This window comes from Pimephales promelas, chromosome 8, assembly GCF_988280905.1.
Source record: "Pimephales promelas chromosome 8, fPimPro1.hap1.1, whole genome shotgun sequence".
NCBI classification, from domain to species: domain Eukaryota; kingdom Metazoa; phylum Chordata; class Actinopteri; order Cypriniformes; family Leuciscidae; genus Pimephales; species Pimephales promelas.
The window spans coordinates 20,968,475-20,986,880 of record NC_142776.1 but is presented as its reverse complement, the minus strand read 5'-3'; the positions used below and the strand labels follow the sequence as shown (position 1 = coordinate 20,986,880).

The 18,406-nt window shown below is 35.7% G+C and overlaps 2 protein-coding genes across 2 annotated transcripts in view; both read right to left on the bottom strand.

Moving 5' to 3' along the window:
* Positions 1 to 8,055, bottom strand: part of espnla (espin like a) — a 34,015-nt gene extending 25,960 nt beyond the window's left edge. Inside the window, exons 1-2 of the mRNA XM_039691608.2 lie at positions 7,560 to 8,055; positions 4,281 to 4,471 (exon numbers count right to left, since the gene is read on the bottom strand). Coding sequence (XP_039547542.2) covers positions 4,281 to 4,471; positions 7,560 to 7,853 — 485 coding nt within the window. The 5' untranslated portion in view covers positions 7,854 to 8,055. The remainder of the gene's footprint in view (positions 1 to 4,280; positions 4,472 to 7,559) is intronic.
* A 334-nt stretch (positions 8,056 to 8,389) lies between these two features.
* Positions 8,390 to 17,273, bottom strand: scly (selenocysteine lyase). The gene is made up of 13 exons (XM_039691607.2): positions 17,172 to 17,273; positions 16,560 to 16,675; positions 16,340 to 16,449; positions 15,940 to 16,040; positions 13,193 to 13,376; positions 12,882 to 13,009; positions 12,462 to 12,623; positions 12,268 to 12,374; positions 12,112 to 12,148; positions 11,839 to 11,922; positions 11,144 to 11,246; positions 10,745 to 10,820; positions 8,390 to 9,372 (listed from the first exon to the last, which is right to left on the bottom strand). The coding sequence occupies exons 2-13, from the start codon at positions 16,670 to 16,672 to the stop codon at positions 9,219 to 9,221; spliced, it is 1,359 nt and encodes a 452-aa protein (XP_039547541.2). The 5' UTR covers positions 16,673 to 16,675; positions 17,172 to 17,273; the 3' UTR covers positions 8,390 to 9,218.
* Between the last annotated feature and the right edge of the window lie 1,133 nt (positions 17,274 to 18,406).

Genomic DNA, 18,406 nt, shown 5'->3' with positions numbered 1-18,406 from the left:
CAATAAACACGTTGAATTAAATGGGAAAATTTGAAGTACCAACTGAGGTAACACTATAATAATTATACAGGAACAAAGCATAAATAAATCACTTATAAACTATAAGTTTATAGTTAATTAATAGTTTATAAACTGTAGTTAATATATTATGTACAAAATGGTGAGATCTTCATTCATTGTCACTGTAATTAACAAAGTGTTATTGTTTAAGCTCAAATAACTAAAGAGTTAGATGATGCTTTATTAACAACTTGCTAACCATAAATAGTTCTCACTTTAGATTAGGTCTTGGTAAAGGTGTGAAAATGTCAGCAATTGAGTGCTTACTCCTTTAAACCAACCTTTATTGGACATTAATATTCAGTGTTCTTTAAAATATTTACAAATACATTAAGCGCACACACACTTTGTTCTGTTTTGTCATCAGAGCACAGCCTTGTGTTTTCCAGTGCCTCTGGAAGATAAATAAAAGCCTTAATCAGGGGCCTGTTTCAGAAAGGAGGTTAAGTGAAAACTCTGAGTATGTTAACCCTGAAATGAGGGAAACTCTGGGTTTTCCGTTTCAGAAAGGGAGGTAAGTTAAACCTGAGACAGCAGAGTAAGTCAAGCCCATTTCTGAAAGAGAGGTAACTTATACTCAGAGTCAGTTACCATGGTAACTTACTCCGTGAACCTAACCTGGTCAGGAGCAGGTTTTCTTCAGTAAACTCAGAGTTTCTTGCGGTCTCCTCCCCTTTTTTAAAGAGGAAGTGCTGTTAAACACCAACAATAATACTAAAATGTATTTACACATTCTTTAAGGAATATATATTGTTTGTCCATGGTTTAATTGACTAAATCTGTTTTGTAGCACTTTGCCAAAAAATAAAAGGATTTAAAACGTTTGCTAAACTTTTATTTGATTACCACCGTTTTTGATAATATATTTCTATTAAATCATTAAAAAAATTGGAATAAAAAACATTTAATAGAACTCACTTATTTTTCAAACATAATTTAATAAGTTATTAATGATAAAAAAATAAGATGTTAATCTTATTCATAATCAATTATTGAAGTTAGTTGATATGTTTTATTGAACAAATGTTTAATTTATTTAACTGTCATTTTAACTGATGATAATAATAACCGTAATTTAAGAATGCAGTTTATATATTTAATAATTGTTTAATACCATAAACCGTGATATTTTCTGAGATGTTTCTCAACTCTCCCCACATGGGGGAGTCCCCCACCCCACCCCCACAAGTTACTCAGCAACTTTTACTCATGTTTTAAATTAACTACTTTTTACTTGAGTGGATTTTTAGACTGGTATTTTTACTTTTACTTAGGTAAAATTTTATCAAAGTAATAGTAGCCTACTTTAGGTTGAATAACAGTAAGTTTACTATATTATAACAGTAAGTTACTCTAAAATAGTTATGAATTATTAACTGACATCTTCAACGGTGTAGTTAGATTAATGTAATAATCAGGCTACTATCTCTAGAAAGTATTGGTCTACATATTACTAATTGCTAAATCTCAACCTCAACCACTTGATTAATACAAAGAGGAGAGACAAGAAACTGCACTTTTAATTCTTTCAAATTCACAATATACAATTGCATGAATTATTCTTGAATTGATCAAAGTGTGTAGAGGGAGAAGGTTACATAAAAAATATACCTTTTAAAAATGTATGTTAAATCCACTATTGTTTTATACTTAATTGGTTTATGTAGTAGCCTATTTAATGTAATTGCATCATATTTTATTATTGTTAAATTTAGGATGTTTTATGACTCAGCGGAAACCCTGTATTAATGACCTACCATGTGTGTGCCCAGAAGTAAATATTCAAATGTATGCAGACGACACAGTTCTATACATACATGGGCCATCAAAAACAGCAGTGGCAACTAAACTAACAAACACTATGGTAAAGATCAGTGAATCACTAAACCAGTGTAGCCTTCAATGAAAGAGATTCTCCACTTTTTTTGGAATTGGAAATAGGCTCATTTTACAACTCCCTGAGAGTTAAACAGTTGAATTTTACCATTTTCGAACCCATTCAGCCGATTTTCTGATATTTAGAAGAATATCAGTAACCAGACAGTTTCTGGTCCAATTGACTTCCAGTCAAAACTCAACTGTTTAACTTAAAAGTGGAGTATCCCTTTAAATGTCAAAAAGATAGTTGGTATGTTTTTTTACTAAAACTACCAACTCCACAGCAAATCCAGACATTGTAATATCATGGTGAAAAACTTAAAATAGTCACAGAATTTAAGTATTTCGGTTTTTAGTATTTCCAAACTTAACTTTAATTCAAACATGCCAGCACTGGACTTCCATCAGCGCTTTCTTGAGTCATCTTGCATGTTCTTCTTCTTATCTAATTTGATACTGCTGCATTTTAATGCTTACTCTGCCTTTGAAGCTTTGTATTATAACTGAATATTGTTATTGGCTGTGTCCTTTAATGGTGATTTTGTATTGTACTGTATTCAATCAGATACTGTACTGTATCTGATTGAAGCTCTGTAGCACAAGAACTACTTGTTGCATGTTTGTTTTGGTGTCTTATTCCTGCTACGGCAGCAAATGCACTGTTCATTGTATTTTGTGATAATCAACTTGTTTTACCTCTTACTTATGTCCAGGGTGCCTGCCTACTGTACATCGGGCCTAGGACTACAGATGAAAACCTTTAGCTAACTCTGGCATATTTTTGAGATGTTATGTTAACATGCACTGTCCTTCCTTGCAAATAAATGAATGATACATAAATAAAACACACACAAACAAACAAATATGGTTTCTATGTATTATAAGGACTTTCCATAGAAGTATTGATTTTTATATTGTACAAATTGTATCCCCTAATCCTAACCAATGTATTTTAACAATGTGCCTGTCAATCCCGTCCCGTATTCCACCATGAGAAATCTGGTCACCCTAATTAATTGACTATGAATGAATAGTTCGCGAATTATTTGTAAATACTTTATTACTGTATAATTTTTATAAAATGTTACCAAAATGGAAATGGTGTATTCTTGGAAAACATACTCTAATAATCCTTGTTTCTTCTAATAATCTTATTTTTTTTATTATTTATATTTCCAAATGAATTGAGTGGTTTAGTCCAAATATTCTGAAGATATTCGATCACTTTATATGATGAACAGATTGAATTTAGGCTTTTATTCACATATAATTAATCAACTCACACATCAGTTGTGTTAAATGGAAGCTCAGGCATGTTAGCTTGACATGCGAGAACCAATGAGGTTCATTCTCGTCTTACGCAGAAGCAGAACGTTTAAATTTCTTCAATAACCAATGAGGTTAAATTTTGTGTGTTACGAAGCACCTTTGAGAATCAGCAAGAGCCAATGAGATTCATTCTTGAGTGTTACGCTGCACGTTTGAGCTTCCGCAAGAGGTTTGTTCTCGTAAGTCAAGCAGGTTCAGTTGAGCTTCTGTTTATGTTCACTGATGTGAATAAAAGCCTAAATTCAATCTGTTCACAATATTAAGTGATTGTGTATCTTCAGAAAATTTGGACTAAACCGCTCAATTCATATGGATTAGTTTTACGATCTGTTTATGAACTGTTAAAGAGTCAAAGTGGTAGTTGCATAGCTGTCAATGGACATATTTCATAAAAAAAAAATCTTCATTTGTGGTCTGAAGATGAACGACGAAAGTCTACTTATATGGAACAACATGAGGGTGAATAATTAATGACAGAATTTTTATTTTTGTGTGAACTATCCCTTTAAGCCTAGTCCCAGACAAAAATGCATATTTGAGCGGTTTTAACATGTATAAAAGCTATTTAAATGTCTTAATTAAACTAATGCCTAATCCTGGCTTAATCTAAGCCCTGTCTGTGAAAGCAGGCCATAATCATATAAAAAAAAATATAATAGGTAGCTGTTGAAAACATTACTGAGCAGCTTTTTTGGCACATGCTGTTCCAATTATACAGTAAGTGGCTGTGCTTTGAAACGTGTAGATGGCTCTGTGCAGTCAATACATCAATAGATAACACATCACCATACTAAACAAAAATGTCTATCTGCTTCAGATAAATGTTAAGCTGTGCTTACAAAAAGTAATTGGATCTGTTTTTAAAAATACACTCATTGTAATCAAATAACTCAAGACGTGTGACCCACAAGATTAGTGACCCAGAACAATTTGTCACATGATTCTATTCATCCACCTCTGCCACATGAGATTTATCTTGTTCATTAGTAAGTGTCTGAGTTGTAACACTGTACCCTGGAGCTTGACCGATCATCAGCTTCAAACAGGTGAGGTCACCCTTTGCTGCAGCATAGTGGGCAGGAAGAGCACCACAGTTTGTTTCTACTTCTGCTCCATCCCCATGAGATAACAGCCAGTGGACAGCTTCCACTTTCCCGAACCGAGCAGCGAGATGGAGCGGAGTGGCCCCGCCAGAATCCTGATCCTGAATACAAACAAACAAATACGAGTCATAAACAACTTATTAAATTACTTTCTTTGTTGCACACAAATGTTCCATTTCCTACAATGACTGTTTTGAACAGATGCTTTTACTATATATGTATTTATAATATCTGCATTGCCCTATTAATTTATAATAAATACATTAAACATACCATTTACATATACAATGTGTTCTATACACCTCTTTTATGGTGTTAATTTGTGTTAATTTTTTTAAAATCTTTTTTTAGCAGCATAATGCAAAAAATGTCACGGTGAGACACGTGTCCTTATAGCATATTGAAGAAAAAGCATTAAGACGAAAAATAATTACATTCTTGAAAAGAAATCCAGGATATGATATCATAGAAAGCACCCATGCAGAACCTTATGATTGCGCAAATAAGTCTCATAAGTCATAAAACCTTTTTTTGAGGTGAAATGTGTTATTTATGAATTAAGAATTCACAATATTGTCAATTTTATTTCCATTGAAAAATATATTTTATATTTTGATATATTAATGATTAAGATCTAAACACATTTTTTAATCACTTTTTACTTGATGGTTAGACCACGTAACATTTTTAGAAACAAACAATATTTTGAAACTGGTACAAAAGTTTTCAAAATCATATGAAACTGGCATGTATGGAAATAGTTCATTTCTAAAACCTTGCAATGCATGTTTTTTTTAAACCAGATTTTTATCCACAGTTCATTTGACGATTACGCCAGATTTCACAGTTTGCATAAGCAGGAGGAAACTAAAGGAAAAATGATTAATATTACACTCTATTATTTTTGAATGTGAAAAGTGAGCATACAAATAATATAAAACTATGCTGCCATTGAGTTCATAATGAGCTGAAAGAACATTCAGTTTGATAGAGGTCAGCTCATGATGTCATCATAAAATCCATTCTACTAAATCTGCTGCTGCTGACACATCACTCCTCTATTCCACCAATGTGATCAAATTAGTGTAGCCATCTTTATTTAATCAGACCAAGGAAACGTTCATTAATAATTCAACCCTGTACAACTTTGACCTCACCGTGGCAAGCACAGGCTTAAAAAAAAACTCTGATGAACTCCAAGCAAGACCACCAACCTAGAATATTGTTATCACTTTAGTTCGTGATAACAAGGCACTTAAAACATCTACTTTAATACAACACAGCTGGCCATAAATTAGATCAAGAGGTTGCTGATGTTGCGCTGGTTTGCATTAGTGTGAGAACAGGAGGTGTGTGTGTGTGTGTGTGTGTCTCGAAGGAACAGTATGGCCTGTTCTCCCCTGGTAAACAAATAGCATTAACGGTTAAATTGAGCCCCCTCTAACCCATCTGGTCATGATTACAGTGGTCATGCAATACTACTGAGCAATGAGTAAACAGAGCAAGGGAAAGTGATGTAATCACACCATTTACACCGTTCTACAGTTTCTGGACCGGGAGAACTACTTACAGTATGTAAGGTGCTATATTTGGAGCAGGTGTTGCTTACCAATAACATTCTTGCTTTTGGTTAGTGGTTTGCATCATAAACAAAGTTCATACATTACGGCAAGTCCAGGATGTATTTCATTAGCAGGAATGGGCGTTATTGACCTCATCTATGGATAAATATCATAACTGTGCTGTCAGGCATTTCATTAAAGGGATAGTTCACCCAAAAATAAAAACTGTTTCACTCACCCTCAAGTTGTTTAAAATCTGTCTTATGTTGGCGTCTGTGGAAAAATACCATTTTAAAAGTTTTGGGGAGGGTAACATTTTTTTTCAACTAAGTCTCTTGCGCTCACTAATGTTGCATTTAATTGATCAAAATACAGTACACTCTAATGCTGTAAAAAATTATTACAATTTGTTTAAACAAAACTGTTTAAACAAATTGAATTTATTCCTGTGGTGGCAAAGCTGAATTTTAAGAAGCAATTACTTTAGCCTTCAATGTCACATGATCCTTTAGAAATCTTAATATTGTGTGCAATATAACCATATGATGTGAGTATCAGGCCAAAATAAACAATATTTCTATTTCTGTGACATGGGCATATGCAATGAAATTAGTAACAGGAGAAACATGAGAACCAGTGCTTTTTGGCATCATTCATATTAAAGAGATAGTTCACCCAAAACTGAAAATTAAGTCATTAATTACTCACCCCCATGCTGTATCAACCCCGTAAGTCCTTCATTTGTCTTCAGAACACAAATGAAGATATTTTGGATTAAATTTGAGAGGTGGATCACTGCTACATAGGCTCCTAAAGGATTGAAACTTGACGGTTTCAATGAAGAAAATGTGACTACAGTGGCTCAACTATTTAGTTTAAGTTTATCAAGCGACGAGAAAACTTTTGTGCGGAAATAAAACAAAAATAACGACTTTATTTGACTATTCCTTTTCTTCCTTTTGGACCTGAGACGAAAGTTCAAGAGATTTCCACGAAGCATGCGCGAGAATTGCGTTATTTATCTACTACTTCTTGCACAATTCTCATGCACACATCGTGGAAATCTCTTGAACTTTCGTAATATTATAATATTAGTATAATATTATTATAATACATAATATTTGCATCTCAGAGTAACATTCAGTAAGAAACAACATATTCAGAGCATATTTATAACATTAAAATGGTTGCTGGCTTATTGGGACCTTATTATTCCCACTATTAAATACCAAAGGGAGAAGAATGGGACAGTAAGTCGTCGGACTGGAACTCGGGTTAGTTGTGTCAAGATCTAAAAACCACTGCTCTATCTCTCCATGCCACTGTCCCAGCAACCAGTCTAGTGTCTTTTGGAATTTTCTCTGGTGGGTGGAGCTAGTGTAAAAATAACAATAGAGTACAATACAGGCTATTTAAAAACTTGAAATTATCGCACAAGTCATATTTGGACTACTTATATCGTGTTTTTCTGTCATTTTTGAAGCTTAAAAAAAATCTCTGGACACCATCTAGTTTGAATGCATGGAAAAGAACAGCATGAACATCATCTTTTGTGACCTCCAGAAGAAAGAGAAATCAACCCTCGACCCAACTCTGTCCGCACAACAGGATTACACTCTCCACTCACCTTAATATTGCATCTTGCAACCTGTACCAGCCACTTTAGTTCCCGGGTGTGACCTGTAGCTGCGGCATCATGGACAGGTGTGGCTCCATTTAGGGCCTTTGTGTCGGCCGACAGCCCAGCTTCTGTCACCAGAAAGCAAAGGCAGTCCAGCTGACCACAGCGTGCAGCATGGTGCACCAGTCCCGCCCCCTGTGCATCCGCAATGGCGTCGTTCAGACATCCAGTTTCGGCGAGCTCCCTGAGGGCCCGTAGGTCTCCCTCACGGGCTGCGGCGATGGCCTTTTGGAGCACCATGTCAACCCTGCCTCTCTGCACCTGAGCCGACCGCCTATGACTGGATTCGGAGGGTGTGTAGGGCAACTCAACCTACCCCCCGCGGCACACATGCACACACACACGGGGGAAGCCGACACCTAAACGTCTGCCAGCTGGTGGGATTGGGTGAGCGGAGGCGAGCAGCAGGTCTGGCCCGGTGAGCTGTAAAGGTAATGAAAGACGTCACAATCCACCGGTGCTCTGCATGGCCCGGCCGTTGCCTTTGTGCTCGCTTGCTCAAGGTTGCCCTCTCTTCTGGCAGCAGACACAAGAGTAATGAGAGAACTGGCCTCTGCAGACCTACTAAAACGTGTGTGACTGGTGTGCAGGCATGTGATTAGAGATTACAGTGAGCCTCACTTTCACATGTTAAAAATTCATTTCTGTCTGAATGGCCAAGAGTGTGTCTGGAAAGACAACAAGGGATTAGAATGGGGCAGTTTGGTTAGAGCATATGAACTTTAATGATTCAGTGTCAGGTGAGATCACATCAGCACTGAGACGTTTAAAGAGAGTCCGTTTAGCTCATTTAATAATGCTGTTGCAGCTTTGTTGCACTGGTAACAGATATCTCGTCTCATTCTGAACGTGCACGCTCCGTCACATTCCAAAGTAACTAAGTGCAGCCGCCAAGTTACAATGAACAGGTCTTTGTCTCTCCCTGAAAAATAGGGTATGGACATCTACAACATAATTAGAACTATTTTTATACATTTATCTTTTTACACATCATTCAAATATGAAACTATAAAAAAGAAAAACATCACAGTGTGTTAAATATAATATTAGACTGACCCCTTAATACTTAAGATGGTTTGGAACTACTCGTTGGCAAAAATTACAATTACAAAAATTGTTGCTTAACTATATCTGATGATATAAATACAGGATATGATATAAAAAACAACTCATTCAGGGACATTTTTTGCCCCCATATTTTGAACATTGGGGACATTCTAACTCAGTGAATAGTGTGGACTCAAGTTGTGCTTTTGTTTGGTTTATGCTAAGTGAGTGACATACTAAAATTGCTAAAATAATTACAATATATTATCGTAGAAGATTCATATAGCACACCCCTATATACAAGCTTTTAAAAACTAAAAATAAAGTTTAAAAACTATTTCTCAGCTACAGTAAATTCCCTGCAGTTCCATATATCAAATGTTTTAACCAAATAAGATTTAGATCAAATATAATATTTTGTTAAATAAATAGTTTGTAGATCCATGACCCTGAAACCTGAATCCTTTACTCATGACACTATCGAATTAGTGCAAAGTCACATAGCTATAGACTAAATAAAGCATTGTGCAACATCCACACCTCAGGGAACAAATGGTACTAGTTCATTCGCTCCAGTTGCTCTACAGTGTCTCTCAGATCCTCCACGACAATGTCCACATCTTCACGGGAGGTACTTCTACCCACACTAATCCTCACAGCGTTGGTTGCCACATCATACGGAATCCCACAGCTTAGAAGAATATGGGAAGGTCTAAGGAATTGAGAGCAAAACAAAATTTCCATAAAAAGGATTAGGCAAAAGATTGTTTTTTAAATGAAAGGAATGAACACATCAAGATTTATTCAGACTAAAGGCCCAGATATACTTCATTATCCACGTTCGAGTGAACCTTTGTTTTTGTGTGCTCTAATCACTTAAACATGAACCCTTTGAACCATCAATATACTTTTTTAAAGAAAATATTTAACAATGAAAGCATGAAATTCGCTTTGAAGGTTTGCTTTATACTGTATGTAGTAATGTGTGTAGGACATCCTAGCCTACCAGATTAAACATCTAAGTTGAAGTCCACATTATAATTACAATGATAACGGCAAAGAGAAAAGATGTCTAATTCACTTTCAGTACTTTCTACATTAAGAGCCAATGAAAAACCATCTGACTTGCAGGATAGTTGTTGTGCTGAAATTATGTTCACAGAACTTACCTGAAGAGTGTTTAGAATGAACTACATCATCGCCGATGATGTGGACACTAATATAGTTATCATTATAGTTATTGTTCTTAGTTTAAACAGGCCTTAACCCTCAATCGGGTCATGGGGTCTATACAACCCCAATCGACTTTTACTAAATAAAAAAAAAAGGGTTCCCTTCATCTCAGTGCAATAAGATTTTGTGACTTTTCATACATTATCTATCTATACAGACACACACAAAAACTGGGCTTGATTCGGTTGTTCTGAAGGTATGTAAAAAAATGTTTTTACACTTCTGGTATTTCATCATGTGTCAAAAAAAAAAAACATCTGACATAAATCTGAAATTTTTTACACAGAAATGAAGGCCTAGTACTAGAGCATAAATGCAATGTATCATAAAAAAATAATATTTCATATACTAATGCTAAAGCTAATGGTGTAGGAATTGTGTGGTATAAGTAAGTAAGTAAGTACTTTATATCTCCAAAAACAGCATTAATGAATAGATGAGAAGTAAACAAAAAAAATGATATATTATTTGTATGATTAAAAATGTATATTTTTTTGTACAATTACTCAATCAATTGTTGGGGTTGTATAGACCCTGAAACCCAGAAGTGTAAACAGAAAACAAAGACCATTTGAAGGTTAAGAGGTGAGCGTGTTAACAATAAGAAGCTGAAAATCATGTTTAAACATTGCATCGTTGGTTATATCTTGTAATATACAATTAAAATATATATATATTTTTTTTTTTCAATGGTTAAGCTTTATTTTAGGATTTAAGAGCACATCCATAATCAAAAATCATTTAAGGATTCAAGGGACAGGATTTAACAAAACTGGAGAAAACTCTGTCCTGATACAAAAATCAACTGATATTGACCCCAAACATATTCATTGTAAGTACAGATGACTTACTGGTCTCCTCTGTCTGAGTGGCAGGCAGCACCCACACTGGCCAACAACCTCCTACAGGTGGACAGCACTCTATGCCCTACAGCAGGGGGGGAGAGTCTTATCAATTATTCACAAGAGCTCTTGTGTTTTACAAATCTGCAGGGTCAAGACCTGACCTACTTTTCTAACCAATACACATGTGAAAAAAAAAAAAAAAACATCACTGATGTTGTTATAGAAAATGGAGCCACTGTAATTGCATGTCAGTTAATCAAGCTTCAATATATCATGTCTGTGATGAATCTTTATGAATGTTAAATGTACATGTGCACTATAAATATAGGTAACATTTTGAACCTATACATATCAGGAGGTATAATGTACTTATTATGAAGCTAGAAAAGGAGGCCATCCACACACCTTGAAGTCCTCTTCCCAGAATGGAAACATTGCATGTGTTGGGCAAAATGCTTGATCCAGAAAAATGGCTGTTAAAGTGAATCTTATCTTTTCCAAAGACAGCCTGAAAAATAATACAATAAAAAAAAATAAAAATAAATAAATGAAATTTATTCATGTATATACATATACTGTATACAGTCAACCCAAAAAATATTCAGACACCAAAACTAGGTTGGACAGAGGTGTTAGTGAGCTAGTTAGTAATATGTATACTGTATATAAACGTTTATGTTTGATGCGATTCATCGGTGCTATGAAATCAATTAAATGCAATTAATCACATCTAATATAAAAGTTTGTAATATGCGTGCACATATACTTAGGGCTATCAATGGATTACCTTTTTAACCGCATCCTCATTTATCTTGTTTTAATAAATAATAGAAAACCATTATTTTAAATTGTAATACGATTTCACTATTACTGTTTTTTTTTCTGTATTTTTGATAAAATAAATGTAACCTTGACGAGCATAGGATTCTTCTTTCAAAAATGTTAAAAATAGTAATGTTTCCAAACTTTTGACCTGTACACACACAAACTGTTATATCAGATGCGATTAATTGATTTGAAAGCACTAAAACCGTATATGCTAAAGTAATATCCCCTGAAACATTTGTACCAGTCATCTATAAAGCAGAAAAAAGACTTACAAGCAGCTTTTCCTCTAGATAACATCGGATATCCAGGAAATGGGCTTCATACTCTGCTAGATTTAAGCTTACCAATTCGGCAGCCTTTGAAAAAAAAAAAAAAAAAATACATTTTCAAATGTTTTAACATGTACAAACAGCAAACTTTATACTGAAAATAAATAAATAAAATAAATTATATAAATAGAAATAATTAAAAAATAAATTGATGAATGAATGAATTAATAAATGAGGATATTATATATATATATATATATATATAGTGGGTTTTACCTTTCCCAGGCCTGCTATCATTGCTGTGTTCTCAGTTCTGAGAAATAAAGAGATAACCACAGTATTGATTTCAGAGTCGGTAACACTTATTTTAATTCTGTTCAATAATTCATCACCCATACACGAAACCACATACCACAATAAACCATGTCATACCCTGGCCTGAAGTTGCGCTCTTGTCCTCCTCCAAAAAGCAGAGGGTAAATAGGGGTTGTGGTTCCAGGACCATTCGCGAACAAAGCACCGATTCGAGGGCCATAAAACTGGAACACACCATTAACAGGATTGTGATCTCTAATTTTCTTCGCTTAGGGAGAGATGAGATATCAACAGCGTCTCTTGTTACTTACCTTGTGTCCTACAATGGTAATGTAGTCCACTCCCAGCTCGTGTGCATCCACTCGTATCTTTCCGATACCCTGGGCTGCATCAGTGTGCAGAAGGATTCTGGGAGCTGATGTAGCCCTCTGTTTGTTTACATCCTTCAGCCTCTGACAAATATCCTTAATTGGCTGTTGAAGGGAACATCTCATCAGTGCTTATGTTAAATCATGGCACAAAAATAAATCTACAGCATTATTTTCATTAGTACAGCAAAACTTACATCTACAATGCAAGTTACTCTTTAACATAATGTTTATAAAAAACTTGTTTATAAAAGCGATTTCACACTCACAATAAAGCCTTGTTCCAATGGCCAAAACAAAGCCACATTATATTGTTTAACTATGAAATAGTTTGACACACTGCTGTCAGAGCAACACGCTCACCATAATAATGCCTGTCTCATTATTGGCCAGCATGATCGACACTAAGCAAGTGGTGGGACGAATCGCTGCGATGACATCCTCAACCTCTACCCGAGCCGTCACCTTGGAAACGGGCACAAATGTGACATCTACAACGAGAATCCAAGCACAAATATCTTATGTTCATTCATAATACAGATAGCAATAGACATATTTTGGATGCAATATTCTCAATTATAGTAGTACACTGAGGTACTTCCTCAAGCTAAACCTTTAGAGAACAATGTCTCCATTTGAAGTTTTAGACCAAAAGTCCAGTCCTGCTAACTAACCTGCTTTGCCCTCTTTTAGCAAGTGTTCAGCTGTGAGTTTGATGGAGTCATGCTCCACATTAGAGATGATAATATGAGGTAAGGAGCCTCTTCCATTCAGCTGCTGGCTGTTCATGCCTCCCTCTGCAGAAGTCTTGCTCTTCCTGAAGTGCTCCACAGCTGTGTGAAATACCAGATTATTGGCCTGAAAGTCCAGGAGAAAAAGAGAGCTAAATAAAGATAAAGTTTAATAATTTCTTCTGAATACCTGATTTTTTTCAACGCACCTCTAAACACAAGCGCCATGCATCATTAGGATTACCACAAGAAGCGTTACGGATAAGTGTTTCAATTGTAAAGGCTTGTTCGCACCAACACGAATGTTCGTGTCAACGTCCACAAGTAAAATAACTAGCTTCCGGCCAAACGAACATAAGGATTCCACTTAAAGGTACAATATGCAGGATTTTTGCAGAAAAGTATTTTTTTTTAAAACACGCTAGGCTAATGTTATATATTTTGTTTAGCTGATAACTTGCAATATCCCAAATGTTTACAACTATTTGTAAATCGTGAGAAAGTTGCGTCAATGCCGTCATATCTGCGTTACCCCCGGTTTCCACTAGGTTTGACACACCTCGTACTGCAACCATGGCGTACAGACGTTGACAACTGGGTCGGTTATGCCCGTTATGCCAAGAAGGACGGTCATGCTGTTGTTGTTTTGTTCAAACATTATGGACCATGGCAAGCAGACTTTGAGGACAAAAAGAGGACTAAAACAAACATCTTTCGAGATGCCGAGAGCTCCACATCCGCGACTAACTTCGACTTGACAGAGACGCGAGTGTTGCATGTTACTTTATTAAACAGGTGAGCACATGTACATACAACTAATCAATGTTATGTAGTTCAACATGATCAAAAGTTAGAAAATGATCTGTATGTTATTCTCTAATGTTGATCTAGCTAAGTCTCATACAACCAACACACAACCTACTGTAACTGACAACATTCCACAAATGCCGTTTAGTGTGATAGTGTGACTGTTAGAGCAAGTGAAACAGCGCTGCATTACCTCAAGTTTAATTCCTCTAATAAACTGATCTGTGTGAGTATTAATTCAGCACTTGCGTGTAGTTCTGTAGCATGAAATATAGTTATTCTTTTATATCACTAGTGGCACTAGTATATGTCTAGCAATCGCTCCCTGCTTCATACCACAGTCATGTTAAAAACATCAATGTATTCACTCATCTATAAAAGATCCATCAGCTTGACGACAAGATCTATAATTCCGATTAATGTGGAATATGCTTCATTAATATACGCCTTTTGTTATTGTTAGAAGTTAGCGACCCCTGGTGGCGAAAAATCTTGCATATTGTACCTTTTAGAATTTTACTTTGTTACGTGTTAAATATTAATATTTTTCTTACACAAACTCATCGTTTTGCTTCAGAAGGCCTTTCTTAACCCCCCGGAGCCACGTGAAGTTGTTTATGACAGATGGATGCATGTTTTTAAGCTTCAATCTGTTGGTTGCAATCCACTGCCAAGATATTTTTTAATATAACTGAGTCCGGATGACGCGTGAGTCCGAATGTCCAAATCTGCATGTCCCCCATGTTAACAAGCCCAACTTCACAGCAGAAAAAAATATGTTTACAACGTGGTTGTAAACTTATTTTACTTTTTAGTGTCCATCCATGCAATAGATGCACACACTTAAATGAGGGGGGATTTCTAGTTAATTTACTTGAACTTCTGAGGTAATATCTTTGGTTTAACTCATCTGAGGAATTGAGAGGTGGCCAAAATCAGATTTTGAAATGGACCGAATAAAGCTCTTTACGAACTTGATGTGCGATGCCATGCTGACTGACTTGTATGCGCACAAATCACTATCAAACGAACAAGCTCAGAGCAATATTGTAAGTTACTGTCTGCATATTAATACATTTTTAACTAGCAAAATAATAATGCATCACAATGCACATAGTTGACTGACTGCTTGTATCTTGTGAGAAATGTGTGTGATCTGTGTTATGTACTGTAGTATACATGCTGCTCTTAACTAATTGCCCCTTATGGGATTAATAAAATTGATAAAAAAGTAAAGTAAATAGTCTCACTTTTAGTTACGTCTTTTAACTATTGTAGTATTTCGAAGGGCAAAAACATTAACTTTAACTATTGGCTTTACTTCTTCAAACAGCTGACACTTTAGCGTAAGGACAGTAGCATAGCATTAGCACCTCGGCTCCAACCACATCTCGCCTTTTTGCCCATTTTATTTTATCCGGTAGTGACGAGGGGTGGCACGGTGCCAAGATAGTGATGGTCGGCAGCGCCCACTTTAGGCTTCAAAAACGCTCTTCAGAAACCTACGGGTGACATCACGGATACTACGTCCATATTTTTTTACAGTCTATGGTGCAGTCACATTAATAAAATTGATGCTCACGTGAGACTCCGAATCATGGAGATTCATATTGAAATGACTGGACTTTGCCTACGAAATTTCGCCATGCAACTGTAAATGTGACCGCACCTGTATCGGGTTTAGAACAAAGCTACGACAGAAGTGAAATTGCAGAAAAAAGATTCATTAAAAAGTATTTTTTACTCACTATAATTATTGATTTCATGAAATGTGAATTACCCATATGAAACAGCTTTTAAGGCATTCAATACTGTGCTAGCAAAAAGAAGGAAAGAAGAACATTTGCTAAATTCTGTTTGAACTGTGCTCTTGAAACCCTCACCTCAGTTCCTCCTGAAGTAAAAATAATGTCTGCTGCTTTTCCACCAACCATCCTTGCAATGGTGTCTCTGGAATGGTAAATGATGTCTCTGGCATTCAGACCTAGTATTGGTGGAAAACTATATGAGTATGTGTTTAAGGGATAGTTCTCCCCCCAAAATGACAACTCTGTCATCATTTACAAACCCTCATTGTATTCCAAAACTGTTGGACTTTCTTTCTTTCAAAAAACTATCAGTGTTTTATGCCCATATAATGGAAGTAAATGAAATCCAGAGAGGTTTAGAAAGATGTGAGTGTGAGTAAATGATGACAGAATTTAAATTTTAGGGTAGACTATCCCTTTAAATGTGTGTCAGCGGTCGAGGTCTGCCATACATCTATCTTTAAGAGCCACATACCTGGTAGGTAATTACTGCTGGGATTTCCCCATGCATCAGTTAAAGCATCAGTAATAACCTTGATTACCTCTGGATCGACTGGTGTGGTGGCGTTGTAGTCCATGTATATTCTGCAGCAGACAAATCTGTTTTACAAACTACATTCTGGAGCATGTGGTGTATTGACTGTGAATGACTTAGGGTTAGTCCAGTCTAAGATTGATATTGGCATATTCATTACCTGTCTGGCCCATCAGCCACACCATGATGATCCAGGTCAGATGCACAATGATGTGTTAAGGTTCCCCATAAATTATGATCCAGGATGACAGGGGTATCAATCTTCTCAGCCATTATCTGGATTACATTGATGGACAAAAGGACAAAATACTGTACATCAGTCTAAACATGCATGGCAATAAAAACCTGCTTTAAAAGTATTACCACTAAAGACAAAAAACAGTAATACGGGTCATGCCCGGGTCATATTTTTTTATAGTCTATGGTCATGCCATAACAAGGCTTGTTGAATTGCATAACATAATGTTTTTTTTGTTTGTTTTGTTTTTGTTTTTTTTTCGTGGACAAGCCATGGTAAATACAAGGTTGACATTTAATCTAAATTAAGTTTCATAAAACACAATGTTGCAATAAAATCGCGCAAGTGATTTATTGCACTTTCATTCATACTGTGTGTAACGTTAGCTAGATGATAGACTGCTGGTGGAGTCACACTGTGTGTTGTCTGACAGCTGCTACTTAAACTGCCTTTATAGTCGCTTTACAAGAACCGTCACTGAGATAACTACTGATAAACCTGAATAGCCTATGTAATTATATACCATTTCCTGACCTTTTATTCTTAAGCGAATGTCCTCCTGACTCCTGTCAATGATTCACGGTTAAACTGGTGATACGGCAGATCGTTGCACTTTGAACCGGAAACGCACTTCTCTCTACTGTTTCTCTACTACAGCGAAGGCTGCTTCATGAAATATTAATCAGATCGTGCTGACGTTACTGTTACATGGTAAACGTTAAAGGTCCCATCTGTAGGATAACGCTAGCTAGTAGTAGTAATATTAATAAGCGAAGCCTTTGTTCGTGGTACGTCACGTTATTAATATTCATGAACTAAGCCTTCGTCGTAGTAGAGTTAACATTTTTGTTCATTAGATTTGACTTGAGGCAAGACAGCATGGCAAACCGTTTTAACATTTAAGATTCTTAAAAAAAAAAAATCATACTAGTGGCTATACCTAAAGAATAAACACTAACGTTACCTAAAGAATAATTGATACCTATATGGAATAGACAGCCACAAAATTGTAGTAGCATGAAAACAACGTCATTATTTTAAATAGATACTAACCTAAGCAATTAAGGCTGTAACTTGAACATTGGTGGAATTAAAGGATTAAGGGATTAAGGTGGACATTAGGGATTTCAGGGGATAAAGGAAAATAAATAAGAGCTGTAAAGGAAGTTAGGTCTTGTAGTTGAGTGACCCATTTGCAAATGAGATTTAAAAGAAAATGTCACAATGAGAACTGAACTTATAAAAGATAAATGACTGACAGACTATCATAGCCAATCAAATCACGGTGCTGAGAAGCCTTGTTTTTTCAGTATGCAAACTGTATGGCATATGGTAAAAGGTGTTGTTGTGGTATTTGTAATTAAGATCAGGCATGTACAGTACAGTAGAGTGGCTAGTTAATAGTAAATTGCTTGTTTTCTTCTTGAAATCAAACAGTAATGCCAGCGCCGTTGAATCAGACTTGTCATTCTTTATGACATTAACCTTCATAAATTTCAGCTTTCTGCCACAGAATAGCCTATATAAAAAGGGTAATTGCGACAAGTTTAAAAAAAAATCTTAATTTTGAGTTCATAGCTCGCAATTATGACTTTATTCTCTCAACATGCTTCCATTTATTATCTTGAAATTAGATCAGATTGGTGCAGGTATGAACCCGGAAGTCTAATTCGTGGCTGGTTCCTAGCTTAAAAATGTTCCTTTGGGGTTTTTCAATTCATGAGTAAAATAGAGCCTGTGGATTAACATAACTTGTCGACACTTTGACA